Source organism: Nomascus leucogenys, unplaced genomic scaffold, assembly GCF_006542625.1.
Source record: "Nomascus leucogenys isolate Asia unplaced genomic scaffold, Asia_NLE_v1 Super-Scaffold_526, whole genome shotgun sequence".
Classification (NCBI taxonomy): Eukaryota; Metazoa; Chordata; class Mammalia; order Primates; family Hylobatidae; genus Nomascus; species Nomascus leucogenys.
Genome location: NW_022095777.1, coordinates 138,459 through 160,797, shown reverse-complemented (window position 1 = coordinate 160,797; position 22,339 = coordinate 138,459). Strand labels below are relative to the sequence as shown.

Sequence of the window (22,339 nt, the reverse complement as noted above, 5' to 3'; positions counted from 1 at the left end):
CGAGACCTGGAAAGTCATCACCATGACCATGATCAGAACTGTTTTAAGAATTACATCTCCACTTCCCCGGAGCCCTGTCTGGGGTTAAGGTGAAATTTCAAATGCTGCCCAAGTATGGGCTCCAGATAATGGACCACAAAGAATATGCCTGTTTTCTTATCCTAAAAATAAAAAGCCAGTGTCTGCCAGGACTAGAAAATTGCAAATAAAAAGTTTCATTTCAGAAACTGAGTTCACCATTTATAAATACACTAAAACATAGTCAATGCAAATTTAGATTAAGCGTAGGTACAGTATTTCAACAAAACAACAACTTTTCTAAAAGGTCATAGGCAAATGAGTGATTTGTCTCACCCAGAATATTTAATTGGTTTAAAATGAGAAAATGAACCTTTTTTTTCTCTGAAGACATAATTGTTAAAATAATCTGACAACTGATACTTCATTCTGATGTCCTTGGGATTCTAAAATATCCCAGTGATGGCTGCATCTTCCCTATCATAAAAAAAATCTAAACACCTAAGGCTATTCTTACAACTGTAATATAACAAGCTTCTTCCCTGTTAATAAGCCATCTCTTCTAAAAAAATTTTACACAAATTTGATCAAACAAGGGGGTCAGTGCACACATTTTGAAAGAAGTTTCAGAGTGTGGAGATGTTGAAGCGGAGGCGTGGGGGTTTCAGCAAGGACCACCTGCCATCAGGGTGTCATCGAACGCACTGGCGAAGTGATGAGCACAGTTACAAAGGGATCACATTTCAGAGGAGCTGATGATAAACAGTTGGGGTATCTCTGAGTTAGCTGACGATGTAAAGCCTGAATGCAGAAACCTGAAATGGGAAAGTTCTCAAAATAAGCTCCATGAAACATCTAAGTTTTGTTTCCAAATGCCACGTCTCTGTCATAGTAAACAGTTACCTTCCAGAATATTATCTGTACTCTGAGGGACACTTTAGAACTTGCGGTTAAAAACTGCTCAGTCAAGATGCCTTGCCCTCCACCTCCTATTTACAGATTTCATTTGATAGCCACAAAAGCTATTCTGTTGCAATTAAAGCAATGCTTAACTAAAATACAGTAACTGATTCGTGGTTTGTACATAATTGAGTAAAAAGCCTACAGAATAAAATTGTTTACATCTTCTTTGTCATTCTAGTAAAACAAATTACTAACCCAAAACTTTAAAAAACTTTACTGTTACGAATTAAAATCTAGTCACCATATTTCATAGTTGACAGGACAAGCTATTTCTAGTGGACGTCTTAGTAAAACACCCCACGAAACTTGGCCTGAAGGAGAAGGGGTAAGGCACGTGGAGACACTGTGGTGACTGGAGAGCGGCCCTGAGAGTGCCTGGTCTGATGTCGTGCACAGCCCTGGGCGGAGCGGGTCACAGACCTGGTACAGGCTGCTAACGCTGGGGCAGCCACGCCTCTGGCCTAGTGGTGCCGTCGTGAGTTTCAATACTGAAAATATATTAAGGGAAGATTCACTTTCAAAAAGATAAGTTTTTCAAAATGTTCCATCATGAGCCTGGATTGGCCAAGGCTACCGTTCTCAGTGGGTGTGTTGAACAGCTTTTCTGAAGGGACGATGCTTGGAGGGCAGCCCAAAAATCTGACGGCCAGCGTGGACAGCTCCGGCCAGGACGCCTTCTTCAGGTTCCAGTAGATGAGTGGTCACAGCTGTGTTCAAGCACTTCCTCCTCCAGATACGCGAGCACCATGTCTTCAGGCAGCTTTTCTCTTGGGTCTTTCTTCTTCACCTTGGCCACAAGTGACCACGGGTTCTCCTCTGCGGCAGAGTCTTTCGACGGGGAGCCGGCATCACACCTGTGGGAGGCGGCCACGCCCTCTGAGGTAGAATTCATGAGTTCGAGTTCCCTGATTAAATCCTGTTTGTACTGCTCCGCCTCCTCCTCCGTAAACAGGGAGGCCTTGTAGCGAGGATCCAGCAGCGTGGCGAAGACGTACAGTGGATCGTGGAGGGTGGCAGACAGCCGGCTCACCATGGCCTCCTTCAGAGAGCGTAGCATGGTATCGATGCCCATCGTCTCCTCGAAGAGCATCTCCACCTTCCTGTTGAGGATGTGCACCATGGAGATGACCTGGCTGAGGGTGGACATCTGTGTGCTCATCTCCTGGCTTGCAGCCTCGAAGGGCTTTAGCGCACGGCACACAGACTGCATGACCTCCCACTGGTCGCAGCTGATCAGCTCTCGGAAGTTACACTTGACAGACATCTCGTTAATGGCCCTTTTCTGCGCAATGAGCCGCTCAAGCATGTGGAAGGACGTGCTCCCCTTGGACGGGACGTCCTGGATGAGGTCGTGCTGAGGCAGCGCATACTCCCTCTGCAGCTCGGCCAGTTTCTCCTTCGCCTTGGGCGACCGGTGCACCCGCTCGCAGATCTTCCGGGCGAGGCTCAGCAGGTTCTGCACCATCCGCTGGCTCTTAATGGCCTCGCCGACGATCAGTTTCACCCTATGGCTGAAGCACTGCACGCTCGAGTGCTCCCCCTCGCTCAGCGTCTTCCCGATGCTGGGGTTGTCAGTGGCAGTGATGCCCACCTGAAGGCCGGTGGAGGTCACCCACGATTCCCACCAGCACTCCAGCTGCTTCTGAATGCTGTTGCCACTGTAGTTGCAGTCCACCTGCGACACGTCCAACAGCGCCGAGCAGTGGTGGTCGTCACAGCGTGGCCGGGCTGACGACTCGAAGGAAACCCAGTGGGCCGTGAGGGTCAGGTACTCACGGATCTGGTCACTCATCCATATTCCAGACGTGAAGTGGATCACACCACTCTCAGCTTCCTTAAGGTGGGACATAATTATCTGCTTCACATTATCATACATACCTGGGATAGCTGTCCTGGAGAAGTAGGAAGGGGCGGGGAGGGAATACTGAGGTTTCAAGTATTCAAGCAGCCTGTTAAAGCCAACATTGTCTACAAAAGAATATGGCTGGAGGTCAAGTGCAATCATTTCAGCTATGAGACTTGTGATTTTTTTGGCAACTGGGTGAGAATCGTAAAACTTCTCATTGGTGTCATCGAAGGAGGAAACATCTGATAATTCTGTGCCCCGTGGCACCCGGATGTCCGGAGAGGAGGGCCAAGCCGTCTCCGAGACCTCGGTTTTCAGCACGTTGCTATGGAACCGCTGTAAATGTCTCAGAAGACAGCTGGTACCCAAGTTAGTCGGCTTCTTCCCCCGGCTGATGGTCCGGCCACAGTGCAAGCACACGACTTTTGTGGAGTCTGCGGAGCAAATAGAAAAATGATTCCACAGGTTTGAGGTCTTTTTGCTATTAACGGGAAACATAACTTGATTGTTTTTTGTGACCACTGTTGGCAAGTCAGTCAATTTGGAAGAGGAACTTGCTGCAGAGGCCAAAGTGGCATACGGAGAATTTGCCAGACTCGCACCCAGAAAGCCCTTCTGGCTCCCGACAACTTCTGGATGGCGCCGGTAGAGATGTCTCATCAGGCAGCTGGTGCCCACATCACCCTTCTTCCCCCGGCTGATGGCGCAGCCGCAGTACCGACACTCGGCCTTGAGGCTATCCATGGGGGCCAGGGAGAAGTGATGCCAGACCTCCGACTTCAGTCTCTTCATGACCTTTTTATTCTGCTGGAAGACGGCACCAGATTCAAACAATCTAGGACTCAGCCCATCAGCCTGCTGCTTCTCAGGAGAGGACGCCGAGGCCTCCCCTACGTCGTCAGAAGATGAGAAGGCCGCCGCGTCTTCCATCAGCCCATCTCCAGGGTTCAAGTGAGACTGCAGGTCCTCAGTCAGCCTGTCAGGGGAGGAGGAGGCCAAAGGGGACTCTCTGACCGGCTTTACTGGAGACGAGGACAGAGTACATTATTAAACCTCCACATATATAGATACATTTTATGAAAATTGACCGCATAAATATGAATACTTAGAAAATCATAAGGAAATAGAAAACATAGAAGAAATAATACTTGAATCAATTTGAATAAATAAAATACAGCTTAGCTCATTTATGGAAACATCTAACAGGAATAGTTAGTATTGAGGTTACACATATGTAGCAATACTCAACAGAATAATCAGAATGGAACTTTACATATACACTACAGATTGTTGAAAATCATTAGGTTGACATTCCAGGAATAAAACATATGTTTATACATATATGTGTGCATATGTGTATATATCTTTTTAAATATGATATATATTTGCATATATATTTAGATATTGCTTTCTGCATAAACTTATATAAACAGATAGTTACGTTTTAACAAAGTTATATGACCATATATGTGTGTCCATATATGTGTGTATATACACACATACACACACGGCACAAGCACATATACAAAATTATCATTGTGCCAAAGAAATGTAGTTTAGCCCTTCTAGACCCTATCTTACAGACAGTACTCAGAGGATGGAGGAATTTTAATGAAACAGATATCAAAACATCATGTGAGGCATGCATACATTTTGGAGAAAAATTTTCTTTCTACCGTCACCATTTTCTTTAAAGTTTTATAAAGTGTTGTTGTCTGGTCTCCTTTGTAATTTAGGCCTTAGGTTAAATTTGTGACCCCTGAGGAATGTTGGATTCTGGACTGAAGGTTTTTGGGTTTTGCCATTCATTTTCTTTTATTATTTTATTTTATTTTATGTTCCAGGATACATGTGCAGGATGTGCAGGTTTGTTACATTGGCAAACAGGTGCTATGGTGATTTGCTGCACCTATCAACCCATCACCTAGGTATTAAGCCCAGCATCCATTAGCTATATTTCCTGGTGCTCTTCCCCTACCCGCCCTCCCCTGAAAGGCCCCAGTGTGTGTCGCTCACCTCCTTGTGTCCATGTGTGCTCATTGTTCAGCTCCCCCTCTAAGTGAGAACATGTGGTGTCTGGTTTTCTGTTCCTGTGTTAGTTTTCTGAAGATAATGGCTTCTAGTTCCAACCACGTGCCTGCAAGGGACATGATCTCATTCCTTTTTATGGCTGCATAATATTCGATGGTGTATATATACAACATTTTATTTATCCATTCTATCATTGATGGGCATTTGGAGTGATTTCATGTCTTTGCTATTGTCAATAGTGCTGCAATGAACATACACATGCATGTATCTTTACAGTAGAATCATTTATATCCCTTTGAGTATATACCCAGTAATGGGATTGCTGAGTCAAATGGTATTTCCCATTCAAAATCTTTGAGGAATTGCCACACTGTCTTCCAGAATGCTTGAACTAATTTACATTCCCACCAACAGTGTAGAAGTGTTTCTATTTCCCTGCAACCTCGACAGCATCTATTGTTTCTTGATTTTTTAATAATCGCCATTCTGACTGGAGTGATATGGTATCTCATTGTGATTTCGATTTGCATTTTGCTGATGATCATTGATGTTGAGCTTTTTTCATGTTTGTTGGCCGCATGTATGTCTTCTTTTGAGAAGTGCCTGTTCATGTCCTTTGCCCACCTTTTAATGGTTTTTTTTTAATTTTTTTTGTAAATTTGTTTACATTTCTTATAAATTCTGGATATTATAACTTTGTCAGATGAATAAATTTCAAACATTTTCTCCCATTCTGTAGGTTGTCTGTTCACTCTGATGATAGTTTCTTTTGCTGTGCAGAGGCTCTTTAGTTTAATTAGATCACATTTGCCAAGTTTTGCTTTTGTTGCAAATGCTGTAGGCATTTTTGTCATAAAATCTTAGCCTGTGTCTATGTCCTAAATGGTATTGCCTAGATTTTCTTCTAGGGTTTTTATAGTTTGGGGTTTTATACTTAAGTCTTTAATCCATCTTGAGTTCATTTTTTATAAGGCGTAAGGAAGGGGTCCAGTTTCAACTTTCTGCATAAGGCTAGCCAATTCTCCCAGCACCATTTATTAAATAGGGAGTACTTCCCTCATTGCTTGTTTTTTTCTTTTTTTTTTTTTTTGGTCAGGTTTGTTGAAGATCAGATGGTTGTAGACGTGTAGTTTTATTTCTGAATTCTCTATTCTGTTCCGTTGGTCTATGTGTCTGTTTTTGTACCAGTAACATGTTGTTTTGGTTAGCATAGCCTTGTAGTATAGTTTGAAGTTGACTAGTGTGATGCCTCCAGTTTTATTCTTTTTGCTTAGGATTGTCCTGGCTACACAACCTCTTTTTTGGTTCTATATGAATTTTAAAATTGTCTTTTCTAGTTCTGTGATGAATGTCATGGTAGTTCATTGGGAATAGGATTGAATCTATAAATTGCTTTGGGCAGTATGGCCATTTTTGTGATATTGATTCTTCCTGTCAATGAGCATGGAATGTTTTTCTATCTGTTTGTGTCCTCTCTGATTTTCTTGAACAGCGGTTTGTAATTCTCCTTGACGAGGTCTTTCACTTTACTTGTTAGCTGTTATCCTAGGTATTTTATTCTCTTTGTGGCAATTGTGAATAGGAGTTCATTCATAATTTGGCTATTTGTCTGTTGTTGGTGTATAGAATGTTTGTCAATTGTGCACATCGATTTTGTATTCAGAGACTTTGCTGAAGTTGCTTATCAGCTTAAGAAGCTTTTGGGCTGAGTCAACGGCGTTTTCTAAATATAGAATCATGTCACCTGCAAACAAAGATAATTTGAATTTTTCTCTTCCTATTCAAATACCCTTTATTTCTTTCTCTTCCCTGATTGCCCTGGCCAGAACTTCCAATAGTGTGTTGAATAAGAGTGGTGAGAGAGGGTATCCTTTTCTTGTACTGGTTTTCAAGGGGAAGGCTTCCAGTTTTTGCCCATTCAGTATGATATTGACTGTGGGTTTGTCATAAATGGCTCTTATTATTTTGAGGTATATTTCTTCAATACCTAGTTTATTGAAATGAAGTGATGTTGAATTTTATCAAGACCTTTTCTCCATCTATTGAGATAATCATGTGAGTTTTGTCTCTAGTTCTCTTTATGTGATGAATTATGTGTATGTTGAACCAGCCTTGCATCTGGGGATGTAGCCAACTTGATCGTGGTGGATAAGCTTTATGATGTGTGGCTGGATATGGTTTGCCAGTATTTAATTGAGGATTTTTGCATCAATGTTCATTAGGGATATTGGCCTGAAGTTTTGTTTTCTTTATTGTATCTCCTCCAGGTTTTTATATCAGGATGACTCTGGCCTCTTAAAATAAGTTAGACAGGAGTCTCTCCTTTTCAATTGTTTGGAATTGTTTCGGAAGGAGTGGTACCAGCTCCTCTTTGTACCTCTGGTAGAACTTAACTGTAAATCCATCTAGTCCTGGGCTTTTTTTGGTTGATAGGCTATTTATTACTGCCTCCATTTCAGAACTTGTTATTGGTCTATTCAGGGATTCAACTTCTTCCTGGTTCAGTCTTGGATGTCCCCATTCTTTAGGTAGAAGTGATACTGCTGTTACTTAATAAAGACAATGTTTTCAATATGTTAGGTATTAACACATTGCTCTGAATGTGTGAAAAAGGAATTCAAGTGTGAAAAAGGAATTCAAGTGTGGCAAAGTGTGTATTGGTGATGTCAAACCACAAGGGTGGATGGAGATAGAAAAGACATGTAGCCATGAAAAACGATGAATCTGAAAGGGACTGAATTTAGGGATATTATCAACACAGGGAGAGCTGCAGGATAGGGGTCAGATCTCTGGTAGCTGCTGGCAGGGATGCTGTCCTTCTGTGGGCTGCAGTGAGAGGAACAGCTGTCTTCTCTGCAGGAGGCAGTCTGAATTTGGGGTCTCAGGCAGTAAGGACTCCTCTGCAGCCTGAATCGGCAGTGCAGTTTTTGAGATTGTTCCAGAGGCTTTGCCCAGAGCCTGTTCTTAAGGCTTCCCAACAAGTTTTGAGCTACTTAATATCCCATAATGAATCTCTTTATGCTTAGTGCAGTTCACATTTGTAACCAATACTAATGACCACTCCACATTGAGGGCATGGTTGCCTCCCTTTTTCCTGCTAAGTTTAATGCTTTCCAGGTGAACCTACTAGAGAAGGCCAACATGAGTAACCTTCATGTCATCAAAAGTGCATGACAAATAAGCTCAGGGGAGCCACCGGGTTCTCAGTCAGCTGCAGTGTCTCATGACATGAAAAGAGGAGACGGAGGAATCTTCCTGTAATCCTTCAGCCAGTCTTTCTGCAGCCTTAGGTAGGGTCTCCACACGCATGTACTCATCAGTGCTCTGTGGAATACTGAGGGAAGCATCTGGGAATAGCCTGGACTCTCTCTCTGTGGAACTCTCTCCTGTTTCTCTGTCTTTCTGGACCACCAGTTCATTTTCCTGTATTCAGGGATACTCCCAGGCACCTCATGGATTTCCTTTTCCTGCACAATGCTCTGGCAACTCTCCTCAGGGTCTCAGATTGATCTATCCAAATTTCATCTCCTTTGGTTTAAAATCTTCTGGGCTCAATATCCTTAATTTCTAATGTCCACTTTCTTGAAAACAATTGTTTCATGTATTTTGTGCTGTGTTTTAGTTAATCCAGGGAGGAGTGTAAATCTAGTCCATTCTAATCTGTTTTGGCTACAGGTTGAATATCTGGAAGCCCACATCTGAATTTAGATATTTTTTGCTCCTCAAGGTTCTTTACCAGCTCCTGGTAGTGCGGGGATAGCAGGTCGTGCTCTAGGGTTGCAACTGGGACTTTACTGCCATTCTCTCATCTCTTGCTTTTCCCATACCACACAAGGACTCCTGAATACATTTACAGACACTTCACAAACATTCACATGCCATCCTGCCTCCAAGCAGCAGAAACCTGGCCTTACCCTTGTGTCTGAGGGGGAATGCCTACTGCATGGCTACTCTCAGGAGAACGAGCCCAGAGAAAGGGCCAAGTCCCTGGAAGTTAGGGTTAGAGCATTTGAATTTGTAATTTCAGGGCCCCAGGTACCAGGGTGTGATGTAGAAGAAAATTAACTCGATATTAGCACAGTCTCTCTGTGTGAAAGACTGGAGGAGAGTCAGGTGAGGGGCCTTCACTTCCGGGGCCCAGAGCAAGAGGCCCCTCTTGTTGGGCATGCATGTAACTTTGGTTGATGCATTATTACTGAGACACTCTGATAGCCCCATTGAAATACAAGATTGGAGACCTCCAACCACAATGCTCTGTCAGTGTCCACAGGGGCCCTTTATGATCCAGCAGGTTGTTGAGGACTCTCTGGCCTTGATGAGCTCGCAGCAGAGCTAGATTTGTCTCCAGCCTCATCCTCCCTTCCTCTGTGTCTTCCCTGAAACTCAGAGCAATTCCCCCGGTGATGTGATCTTGTCTTCATCCTACTTTGAAGAGAATTGATCCTCAGTGATTCTGGGGTATTCAGGGTTGTACCTTTATCTTAATTAAGGCTTCAGTTTCATGGCCATCCTATTTGGTTGATGAAAGAAACTGTATTTGATTTTATTTTTATTTTTTGATAATCCAGTTTGGCATCCTTAGTCAGAACTTTCATGCTGATGAGCTGAAATAAATTTACATGGGGCGAGGCAAAGTGGCTCACACCTATAATCCCAGCATTTGAACGGCAAAGACTGGAGGATTACTTGAGCCCAGGAATTTGAGACTAGCTTAGACAACATAGAGAGACCCCACCTCCACAACAAATGAAAAAATTAGCCAGGCACGGTGGCACACACCTGTGGTTCTAGCTACTGGGGAGGCTGAGACAAGAGGATTGTTTGCCCAAGAGGTTGAGGTTAGAATAAGCTGACCTGTGATCTTGCCATTGCACTCCAGTGTAGGGGACAGAGCAGGACCCAGTCTCAAACAAAACAAAACAAACAAGTTACATTGGTAGTGAGGGGTAGACTATGGAGTTCCCCAAACCAAGAATAGGATGCCCCACTTAGTTAATGGATACTAAAGAGACCTGTGTCTTCAGATAATAATTTGTCTGTGAACTACACACCTTTGAGAAAGCACAGTATTATCTTTGTGCCTCTATGGTAAATTTCCATGTCTTATGATTGTAACAGGTGTGGCTCAGTGCCTTTACAAAATACTTTAGAATAGCTTGGGCATGCTCTTAAGAGCTGCCATTTTTATTTTTAAAATATTGAAACAATTTCACATTTACAGAAAGTTTGTAAATATAGTACAAAGTAACACTTTTCCCTCCAAACCACTGAGAGTAACTTGATGACCTCATAGCCCCACCCTTTAAGACTTTGCTATGTATTTCCTTCGGACAAGACATTTTCCTACATAACCCAATACATTTGTGGGACCAGGATATCATTATTGGTGCATCACTCCATCTAATCCTCAAGTGTATTTCAACTTTTGTTAATTGTTCCAGTAATGTCTTTTGTATGGCCTGCACCTCTGTACTTTTCTTCCATCTAGAACAATTTCACAGTCCTTGTTTGGACTCTATAAACTTATTGCTTTTGAAGATTACACACCAGTTACCATGTAGATTGTCAATTTAAATTTGGTTGGATTTTCTACAAGACTGAACTCTGTTAGTGTGCCTGTTGCAGGAATATACAGAAGCAATACTCTGCTTTCATTGCATCCTATTGGGATGTGCGTGATTTCCATCTGCCCCATGACTGATGAGGTTCAGTTTGACTCCTGCTGAAGGGGGTGTCTGCCAGGCTTCTCCCTGCACCTTCACTCTTGTTTTCCTTGAGAGAGATAAGAATTTGTGGACATGTTCTTGATACTTCATGAATATCCCCCTCCTAATCAAAATATAGACATGGATCCATATTTTAGTCAATGGGTTATAACCTGCTGTCATCATCATTTATTTTCATAGTGAACACTCCTCTGGTTTGTCCAATGGGAGCCTCATTCACATTGGCTCTGAATACCTGCTGTTTTTACCCCATCATTCTCTGAACACTTTTAGTTTCTGGCAGTAGATGGTACAGGCTCATCTTCTATTTCCCCTATTTCAGAGCTGACATCAGCCATTCCTCCAAAGATTACTGATTTCTTTTAGTAGAAATTCATATTCAGAAAAATAAGATCTACACCCTAAATGTGTTCAGTGGGACTGATGTGTCATCGCTTCTAGAGAACATTTTCTATCTATTATCTATCTATCATCTCCCTATAATCATCATCATCATCCATTCATCTATATTTTTACCTATATTGACATAAACCATGAATTGGCACTGATATAGCTACAATCAAGAATCATAGAGTTTATTCTAGTATGCTCTTTTAAAATATTTCTAACATTTCTCCCTGGGTATCTTGGCTCTAATTATCCTTACTACACTGACTTATGGGATCAACGTCTCTGTGCAACACTAATCTGCTGTCATTGCCACCTACACTCTCCTTGCAGACAACTTCCCTCTTCTACCTCACAACCTGCATTAGCCCTGATATCCTTTGCCAGCTCACTGTTAACTTTGACTCCTGCATGGGTGACCTTCTCAATCTACATGGGCATTGATTCTAATACCACTGGCTTTACCCCTTTTGAAGGGCCCTGCTCATCCTGCTTCAGCTGTGACATCTATGCTAGTAGGAGGAGGGTGTCCTACATCCTGTGCCTATGTTGGGATACCCTCCTCTCTCTGCTATAGCTTCAACTCCTCTGGTGGGCTTCCCTCTCTACTGTACAACAAGTGCCCTTTCCATACTGTGTGGGTTTCACACCCTGTGCAATATTTTGGTTTCCCCTTCATTTTGGTGCATGGTTTTCTTTCTGAACCTGCTTTGGTCAAATGCCCTAAACCCAGTCATTAAGAACTGCTTTCTCTTAAAAACTGGAAGAGATTGCCATATAGAGATATACAGTTTATGGAATAGAGTAGATTCAAGAGTAGATGTGAGCACTGGGTCTAGATAACATCTCAGCTTCTGGAAGAAATTAGCTTAAGAATGATGGAAGGCACACATATTAATCCAAGGAGCTGAGGAAATGGGAATGCAAGATGGCACACAGAGCTAGAAAGTAGCTGAGACATTTCAGAAGTGGAGGGAGAAAACTTCTGATGTTGGCCTAGATGAAAGAAGTAGGAAAGAAAATGTAGAAATAGAAGAAGACAATCACATGTCTGAGATAAGAGGTTAGCCATGCCATTTACCCAGTGGCTGGACCGTTCCTTGCAAAGCATTACACTACTTTCACATACTACGTGTTAACATTTTCCTTTTTTTGTTTTTAATAAATAAACCTGTCCTTCTATCCATCCATCTATGTATCCATCCATCTTTCTTATACCTCCTCATTGCATCTCTGGCTGATAGTGCTGAGGATTTACAGCATCAAGGGCTCTAGAGGATCAGAGCAAAGAAGAAGTTTCTCTGGCCTCAATAATATTCATCATTACCAAACGCAGGACACTTCTAAAATTTATTGCAGATTCTGGAGGTGTGCTTCTCCAACAAGCCAGGTCTTAGACGGGAAGCTAGCAAGAAAAGTAGGTCATGACCTATGAGTAGAGCAGAAGAGCAATCTCCTTCCAAGACACTAGACAGATTCTGTTCTGTGGCCCCCCAGAGAGAAACATGTTCTCTGCTGACAAGTGTATGCAGGCCTGATCAATCTCAGGACCCCTGGGGGACACTAGGCCTGTGCAATATTATGGAGATAAAGTCATTCTTGCAGCTGTTGAAATTTTCATGTTCAAAAAAGCACAGCCAGCTTCCTGAAGACTTGTACACAGGCTGGTCATACCATTTGCAAGAGTCAGTCCCAGTCAAGACACAGCATGGACATGAGGGTCCCTGCTCAGCTCCTAGGGCTCCTGCTGCTCTGGCTCCCAAATAAATAAGGAAAACACTAGAAATTTACTCAGCCAGTGTGGTCAGTACTGCCTGGCTATTCACGAAAGTCCTCTCATAACATGGTTAATAGTGTTAACAGTTTTGTTTTCCATCTCAGGTGCCAGATGTGACATCCAGATGACCCAGTCTCCATCCTCACTGTCTTCATCTCTAGGTGAGAGCCACCATCACATGCCAGGCAAGCCAGACAGGGCATTAGCCATGTTTTAGCCTGATACCAAGAGAAGCCAGTGAAAGCTTCTGAGCTCCTGATATATGATGCATCCAATTTGCAAACCTGGATCCCATTGCAGTTATGTGGCATTGGATCCAGGACAGATTTTATTCTCACCATCAGCAGGCTGCAGCCTGCAGTTGCTGCAACTTCTTATTATTGATCAACAGTATACAAGTGACCCTCTCACAGTGTTACAAACCCTATAAGCTCCCCAAGGAGGCAGATACGTGAGCCTGGGCTGCCCCAGCTGCTTCTCCTGGTGCCTCCATCGGCTGAGAGTGTTTCTCAGATGCAGCCACACTCTGAAGGTCACTGAGTTTTCATACAAGGGGTAAGAAGGTGTCTCTACACTCTCCTGCACTCTCCTCTGTGGTCTGTTATGAAGTACAGTCTATTTCCAGGAACGTTTTGCAGGGCTGGAGTCCTGAATGGGACTTCAGTCCTTTGAAAACTTTTCTTCACGACACAAATCTCTCAAACCTTAAATTCATTCTGAAATATTTCTAGCTCAAGCCTGTAAAGGACTTTATCCACAGTATAATCTTTGAATCTGTTCTCTACAGGAGGTGTTTTTAAAGGTAGAGAACTAAGCAAATAAAAAAGAGCCCATATCCAAGGAAATAATAATAATACCAGTAACAGCAACCACAGAAACACCATCTACAATACCTATTGCCATCTACTGAAGTCTTGAAGATTTCTTGTGTGTTGAATGCTGCACTAAAGGCTGAACCAACAGCCTTTTTTAACCTGACCACCTCGGCATGGGCTGCTTAGTGCACGGAGGAGGAGGCAGGTGGTCTCTGCAGTTCCGAAGCCCAGGGCCATCTGCAGCTGTTATGCATGTCTCTCCCAGCTACCCTGCTGTCCAGAGCCCATATCAATGCATGGCGTAAGTCTGTGAAAGGGCAGCACAGTTAGGACCCAGAGCGAACTATGGAAGCTGCAGCTCAGCTGCTCTGATTCTTGTTACTCTGGCTCACAGGTGCAGGAAACACTGGATGGTTCTGCATGTCAGAGAAACTTTCTCAACCTTGTTGAGTCCTGTTACCTGGCACCACCTGCTGGGAAGGCACAATGATTAAAGCTCAGTGTAGATCAATGGTCCTGGATGCACTGGGAAGACAATAGGTAGGATCTGGTCTACGTGTGTGACATTTCTGTTTTTACTCCAATTTCAGATACCACCAGAGAAACTGTGATGACACAGTCTCCAGCCTCCCTGTCTTTTTCTCTAGGGGATAAAGCCACCCTCACCTGCAGAACCAAGTAGCGTATTAGCAGCTCCTTAGCAGAGCATCAGTGGAAACCTGGGCAGGCTCTCAGGCTCCTCATCCATAGGGCATCCACCAGGACCAACAATGTCCCAGCCTGGTGGAGTGCCAGTTGGTTTGGGCCAAACTTCAGTCTCATTATCGGCAGGCTGGAGCATGAAGATTTTGCACTTTGAAACTGTTATCAGCATAGTAGTGGCTATTCCACAGGAAACCAAACCTCCACAAGATGGCTGGTGTTTTTTCCTTAAGCCTTCTGTTTACTTATGGGAAGCTACTATGGTGGCTGCTTAGTTATTGAGAGAAAACAATGGGAACTTCAATAAATAGAAGTTTATACCATATTCATGCATTATAACACTTAATATTGTAACATAATTCTCCTTTAATTAATTCAATACAGTAACAATGAAATCCCAGAAGGCTTTTGTGAAATTGAAATGATGTTTCATATCTATGTATAATATATATATATACACATACACACACACTATATATACACACACACTATATATACACACACACTATATATATGATGTATATATATAGTGATATGTATGTGTATAATACATATATATAGTGTGTGTGTGTATATATAGAGATACATACGTATCACACATGCATTTAAAAAGGTCAAAAATAGCCATTGGAATCTTGCATAAAAATAACAGGCCGGGCTGGGCACGGTGGCTCACTCCTGTGATCCCAGCAATTTGGGAGGCCGAGGCGGGTGGATCACCTGAGGTCAGGAGTCTGAGACTAGCCTGATCAACATGGAGAAACCCCATTTCTACTAAAAGTACAAAATTAGTCAGGCGTGGTGGCACATGCCTATAATCCCAGCTACTCAGGAGGCTGAGGCAGGAGAATCGTTTGAACCCAGGTGGTGGAGGTTGCAGTGAGTCGAGATCGCACCATTGCACTCAGCCTGGGGAACAGAGCCAGACTCTATCTCAAAATAAATAAATAAATAAATAATAACAATAATAATAATAACAGGGCAGGCGTGGTGGCTCATGCCTGTAATCTCAGCACTTTGGGAAGCTTAGGCAAGCGTATCTCTTGAGGTCAGGGGTTAGACCACCCTGGCCAACATGGTGAAACCTTGACTCTATTCAAAAAATACAAAAAATTAGCCAGGCATGGTGGCACATTCCTGTAGTCCCAGCTGCTCAGGAGGCTGAGGCAGGAGAATCACTTGACCCCAGGGTGCAGAGGTTGCAACGAGCCAAGATCATAGCACTGAACTCCAGTCTGGGTGACAGAGCAAGACTGTCTCAAAAAAAAAAAAAAAAAAAAGAACAAAATTGAAGGAATAACACCAGGCAATAACAAACCCTGTTATAAATAACACTAATTATTCTGTATTGGTGAAGGGTGAGGACTTTAACCCTGTGCAATGCATTAGATAATGTAAATACAGATCCACACATATGTAGTCACCCAATTTACAATAAAAATGTTACCACGGGCCAGGTACAGTGGCTCATGCCTGTAATCCCAGCACTTTGGAAAGCTGAGGTGGGCAGATCATGAGGTCAGGAGTTCGAGACCAGCCTGACCAACATGGTGAAACCCCATCTCTACTAAAAGTACAAAAATTAGCCAGGCATGGTGGCACATGCCTGTAATCCCAGCTCCTCAGGAGGCTGAGGCAGGAGAATCACTTGAACCTGGGAGGCAGAGGTTGCAGTGAGCCAAGATTGAGACTCCATCTCAAAAAAAAGTGTTACCATAGACCATTTCTACTGAAAGAGAAAAATATCTTGGTCAGGTAATTTAAAACAAGAGACATGTACTTTCTCACAGTTCTGAAGGCTGGGAAGTCCAAGGTCAAGGCACTGGCAATCTTTTTGTCCCGTGAGGGCTGCTCCAGCTTCCAAGATGGTGGCTTGTGGCTGTGTCCTCAAATTGTGGAGGTGGAAAGGCAAAAGAGACAAACTCTGTGTGAAGCCACTTTTATTGGGCGTTCATCCCATTCACAGGGGTGGAACCCTCATGAATAATCAGCTCCCAAAGTCCCCACTTTGTAATCTTGTTGCATGGGGTAAATAGGAATCATGGATGAGACACAGACATTCACACCAGTAATCAGTAGAAAAATATATAACAAGTGAACTGTATTGGATCAATAAGATATCTATATTACATCAAAATGTATCCTGACCTCTACATTTCACCTATATATTATATAAATATCAACTCTAAGTGAATCATAAACTGAAATATAAAGGCAAAATAATAAAGCTTTTAGTAAAGAGCATAAAAACATATATGATAAACAGGTGCAGAAATACATTTCTTAAAGAGGACACACAAAGCACTAGGCACAAAGACAAAGATTCATCAATTAGGTTTTATTTGTATGAATTCCTTTTTATAGGGTTTTAAACAAATAAATTCAAAATGTTATTTGATGAATACATATAGAAGAAATTAACTACAGAGAGGAAAGTCAAATTATAAAGAATACAAGATTCAGAATTCTGATTAACTGTGGGGGGGATAGGCATATGACATGGTGGAAGCCTCACCCGGAGATCACACTTTTAGGGGAAACTGTAGAATGGTAGGTCTTGTGACAGCCATCTTGAAGGGTTTAACTGGCATCAGTCAGCCTTGTGACCCAAACAATTCATATCCCTCTTACATGTTAAATGCTCTAATTCTCACCCCATCAAGCCTAAGTATTATTCCATAATAGGGTCAGGGCAAAGTTCAAAACATCATCATCAATATGATGTCCTGGGGAACTGATGTCAGCAAGATAGCAGAGTAAGAGATACCAGGCTTCACCCCTCACGAAACCCAGCAATTAGTCAGTTATCCAAGAAGGCCAATACCCTGGGAGGGCTGAAGAGTTCAATTACAAACATGCAGCAACATGATAGAGTAAAAAGCCAGGAATAACCACACGCAAAGGATGGCTGGAAGCTGATGGCACACCTGAGAGCCCTGATACCTCTAGGAACAAAGAAAGGGGAAGCAATTGTTATCAGCCAGCAGTGGTGCCACTGTGGGCCCCATACTTTGCTCTGTGGGAGGACCCTGCAGCCTTTGCTACTGATAACCTCAGCAGCCACCCAGGCAATCTCCCACCATTCAGCCTTCCCAGTGGAGGCCCTTTAATGTTTCTTGTCGAGGATCACAGCAGCCTGCTCCACAGGGGCAACTGGTGCTTTTGCCTGGACGGTCACCTGCAGCCATAGTTGTGCACTGCCCAGAGAGGGAGGTGCTGTTATATGCACTCCCCAGTAAGAAGCCATTGTTTTGTCTCCTGTGACAGGGCTACCTCCCAGCCCCTTGGCATCAACCTTACCCTCTGCACTGCCCCAGACCCAGGCCTCAGGGTCTCACCCTGCACTGGCAACTCAGACCCTAAGCCACCTCTATGTGGGCTAGCCCATGCCCAGCCTCAGACCCACTGTCACGGCAAGTGTACCCTCGCTCCAGACCTTGTCACTGTGGCTGCTCTGGAAATTGCCAAAGACATCAAAGAAATTGAGATGTGTTTATAGGCACACCTCAGAGATATTGCTGGTCTAGTTTCCAATCACTGCAATCAAATGAGTATCATCATAAAGGGAGTCACATGCATTTATGGTTTTCCGGTGCATACAAAAGTTACGTTGACACTTTTAGTCGGTTAAATGTACAATAGTATTATGCTTAAAAAATGTACATACCTTCATTTTTCAGGAAGTAAGCACCTACTGCGGAAAAATGGCACCAAAAGACTTAACTGAGGCAGAGTTGCCACAAACCTTCAGTTTGCAAAAATCACCGTATCCATAAAGCACAATAAAGCAAAACACAATAAAAGGAGATACAGCTGTATCTTGAAAAAGCATGAGACCTTTGAGTAAGGACAGTGTTAGGTTTTGAAGGGAAGGAGAGGGTTAGAGAACGATAGAGAGAGAGTTGGCGGCTCTACAGCAAAGCAGGTTTTATGTCCAGCACAAGACTCTGGAGGTGGGGAACTAGCTTAATACTGGAGCCCACTGTCGCTTACAGGCTGGGGTACTTATACGTATGGGCGGGAGGGGTCTGGGCGGTACGACTTGCTGCCCGGCAGGATGTTGACAAGATGTTCCTGTGGTCAGGCGGTTTTGCCAAGGATGTTCCCTGGGCCCTTTGCCCAGCGGGGTGTGATAAGAATGTTTCTTGGACCCACCGTCCAGCAGAAGACGATAGGGATGTTCCTGTATTCAGGTGGTTAGGCAGGATGTTTCTCACAGTTCCAACCCCCGTGGAATGTTTCACTTTGACCGAGGTCTACAAAATGGCAGGGGGGCTTACAAAATGGTGCACTTCGGACTAACAGATAAGAAAAGTCTATGGCCTTTTGCCTGGAACTGCTTTTTTTCACCCAAGCTTCGTCAACAAGAATTTTAGAACTGTAGTTTTGCAGCTGAAATGGCAGCAACAACTGGAATCTTGTCGCCAAAGGGGATTGACTTGAGCTGGGATGGACAGTAGAACAAGATCCTTCAGTGTTTTCAGCTAATGGTGCTGAACTCTGCAGGAAATGCCCAGAAAAGGCCCAGAGTTTTGCAAGTCCAAGGTGATGACCCTGGTTGGGGAGAGTGGTACACCAGCTAAAACTTGATAATGGATTACAGGAAACCACGGAGTCATAGAATTATAGAGATCATCCCTGCACACATTCTTAGAATGAGCAGATGTGACTTAGAAATTGCATATTTGAGTGACAGAGACCCAAGTGGGCCCAGTGAATAAAAGTGAAGGAGGTGTCTTTTTTGTGCACGCTTCAAGCCACACACATATACATTGGCAGAAAGTAGATTATTGAGCTCAAGGAGTTTGAGCAACACAAATGCCCAAGTTACTGTGATTACTAAACTGTGCAGACACAGGTATGGCTTCTGGCTAAAACTTACAATGAAAAAAAAGCAGAAATATCAATGACCAAACAGCTAGTGGCCAAGGATAGATTCTGCAGCATAAGTCCAGGCAAGCTATTAAGAGGAAATTCAACAATCTTAGAAAAATAAAACAGAATGCAGAATTATATATGATTTGTGAGACGTACAAAAATATATTATCAACTGACATTTTTCCATAAAAATTCCTGAAAAGAAAGAGAAAATCATAAACCATATTGAGATAAATCAGTCAGTGGAGGCTGACTCCGGACTGTTTCTAAATACTGGATTTTGCTAAGAGTTTTAAGTGGTTGTCACATAAATGCTTCAAAGAATATTCAAAACTATGAGCAAGGACTGAAAAAGGAAAATATAAAGACAATGACTCAAAGAATGGGATCTCTCAACAGAGAAAGGGAAACTACGGGAAAGGACCAAATAGGAATTCTAGATGAAAAATATAAAAACAGTATGGAAAATTCACTAGATAGGGCAACAGGAGTTTAAGTTGGCAAAAGCATCAATGAGCCTGAAGACAATTTAGTAGAAATTATCTAATCTGAAAAAGAAGCAAAACAACTAAAGAAAAATAGTCATGACCTTAGAGGTTTACAAGTCAATGTGAAGAAGACCAGAAATATGCAACGAGTCAGAAAGGAGAAGACAGAGAGACAGTGGCAAAAAAAATTTTGGAGGGATGACAAAAGCTTTCAGGAAACAATGAAACTCATTCATCTATAGAGAAAAGAAATCGAAAGAACTTATTCAGGACAAACACAATGATACACATAACTATACATATTATAATTAAAATGCTGAACCAACGACAAGGAGGAAATCTCAAATGCATCAAACATAAAATGACTCTCTATATACAGAAATACAGTGATAAAGCCATCAGCTAACTTTTCATCATGCCCAAAGGAGGCTAGAAAACAGTGGAATGACATATTTAAATGCTGGAAAACAAAACAAAACAAAACCAAGGATTCAATATCCAGTGAAAGTATGCATTCAAAATAAAAGTAAAGTAAAAACGTTTCTTGATAAAAATGAAGAGAAATAATTAAAGACATGCCTATAACAAATTCTCTCGGAAATTCTTCAGATTCACAAAAAATGACAGCAGACAGTAACTTGAATCTGTAGAGAGGAAGGAAGGCCTCAAAAGTACTAAGGGAACAAAAAAAGAGCTAGATCAAACAAACGTGTTTACTTCCATTTATATGAGGTTTCGTCTAGAGAAATCCAATCTATTTGGACAGATGTCAGAATGCCAGTTTCCTTGATTGGGATGGGGGAACAGCTGTTTCCTGGAAGGTAGGTACGTGAGGGAAGAATCTGGAGAGTATACATAAAACTTTATTTAGTTGCACTTTTTAACATTTCTGCCCCTTTGTGTGTGTTTTATTTCAATTTTTGAAAAATTGAAAGGGCCAAATCTGAACTCTTTTAAACAAAAATGAACAAAAACATAAGAATTAATAAATATTTGTGGAAACATGGCCTTATTAACAAGAAGTATAAAATGTGCCTGGGAAAGTGCTATGAAACAAGAAATCTGTTAGAGAAGACAGAAAGAAATACTTAAATTTCTCCCACACAGGCAGCATAGATTTTATGCCTATTGGTTTCCCTCCAACCAGAGAAGATATTTAAGTCATTTTGCTCACAAGAGAGGCTCCTACCCTCCCCTTGGCTCTTTCCACCCCACTGCACCCACCAGATGATTTGCATATTATCCCTTAGGGAGGACTTTCCTTGTGAGTCTGAGATAAAAGCTCAGCTCTAACCTTGCCTTGACTGATGAGGACTCCTCAGTTCACCTTCTCACAATGAGACTCCCTGCTCAGCTCCTGGGGCTGCTAATGCTCTGGGTCCCAGGTAAGGGCAGAAGAAAGATGAGGGAGGAGAGTGGCATGGAACGGTGAGCTCTCAGGGCCCCACTGCCTCCTATCAGCAGTGAGCTCTGGGGTCTCTCTACACTCCTATGTGTGTTCCTTTGCTGTATTGGACGTGCACATGTTGTCCTCCAGGATGGGGCATGTGATGATCAGATCTGTGAGACTGAGGAAGATTTAAGAAGAAACAAGGATCTGTGCTCTGGGGAAGACTGACACAGAAAGAGGGGATGGTGTGGGGACTTCTGGAGACTGCTTTGAGCCTTGGATCCCTTGAGTTCCATTTTGAAACTGTATATTCCTGAAATATGAACAAATACATATATAGCCTGAAATAAATAACAAATCAAAATTTATTAAAATTACGCATAAAGTTTATACATAACCTTGCTCTTCTTTCTATTTATTTCAGGATCCAGTGGGGATGTTGTGATGACTCAGTCTCCACTCTCCCTGCCCGTCACCCCTGGACAGCCGGCCTCCATCTCCTGCAGGTCTAGTCAAAGCCTCGTACACAGTGATGGAAAAACCTACTTGTATTGGTTTCAGCAGAGGCCAGGCCAACCTCCAAGGCGCCTAATTTATCAGGTTTCTAACCGGGACTCTGGGGTCCCAGACAGATTCATCGGCAGTGGGGCAGGGACAGATTTCACACTGAAAATCAGCAGGGTGGAGGCTGAGGATGTTGGGGTTTATTACTGCATGCAAGGTACACAATTTCCTCCCACAGTGGTACAGCCCTGAACAAAAACCTCCCTGTGGGGTGACCCAGCTGCCCACATGTGGTGCTTGTCTGGGGAGCAGCTCAGCAGGGTCTCAGAATCTGTGTAAGAGGAAGATGCTGGAGAACCAGGGGACAATTCACAGCTGAGGACTCTGGACTTTGAGAGCCCAGCCACACCTCAGGCACCACTCCTTTATGCCCTGCCAGTTGCCACAACCTTGACTGTCATAAGCAGCAGGAGAATGAGGGGTCCAAGTGCCCTGTGAGTAAACAAGCAAGAAGGAAGGGAGAGGAGAATGAAAGCTCACCGTAACTCTCCCTACCTTGTGTACATTTGTTAATTAAATGTAATCTGCAGAGCAGCCAGGCCATGGACACAGATTGTGACTACCCATGTTGGATACATCTTTGGGCTTAGCAGTTTTTGGCATATTGTTCAGAGGACATTTGATAATATTTAATATTGGTATTTTGCCAGTTTTCTAACTTCCTGCTTCCCCTATTCTCCCACTCCCAAAAGATAGTAGAGACAGCATTCTATACTATTTATCCTAAGGGGAAGCTGACTGAGGACAGTCAGTA

The 22,339-nt window shown here is 42.9% G+C and overlaps 1 gene segment (V, D, J or C); it reads left to right on the top strand.

Annotated features, from left to right (window-relative positions):
* Positions 1 to 12,685: 12,685 nt before the first annotated feature.
* On the top strand, positions 12,686 to 21,777 carry LOC100582149. The segment is given in 4 exon segments: positions 12,686 to 12,691; positions 18,788 to 18,794; positions 20,954 to 21,016; positions 21,446 to 21,777. Coding segments are annotated over 4 exon segments (408 nt in total).
* Positions 21,778 to 22,339: the final 562 nt, after the last annotated feature.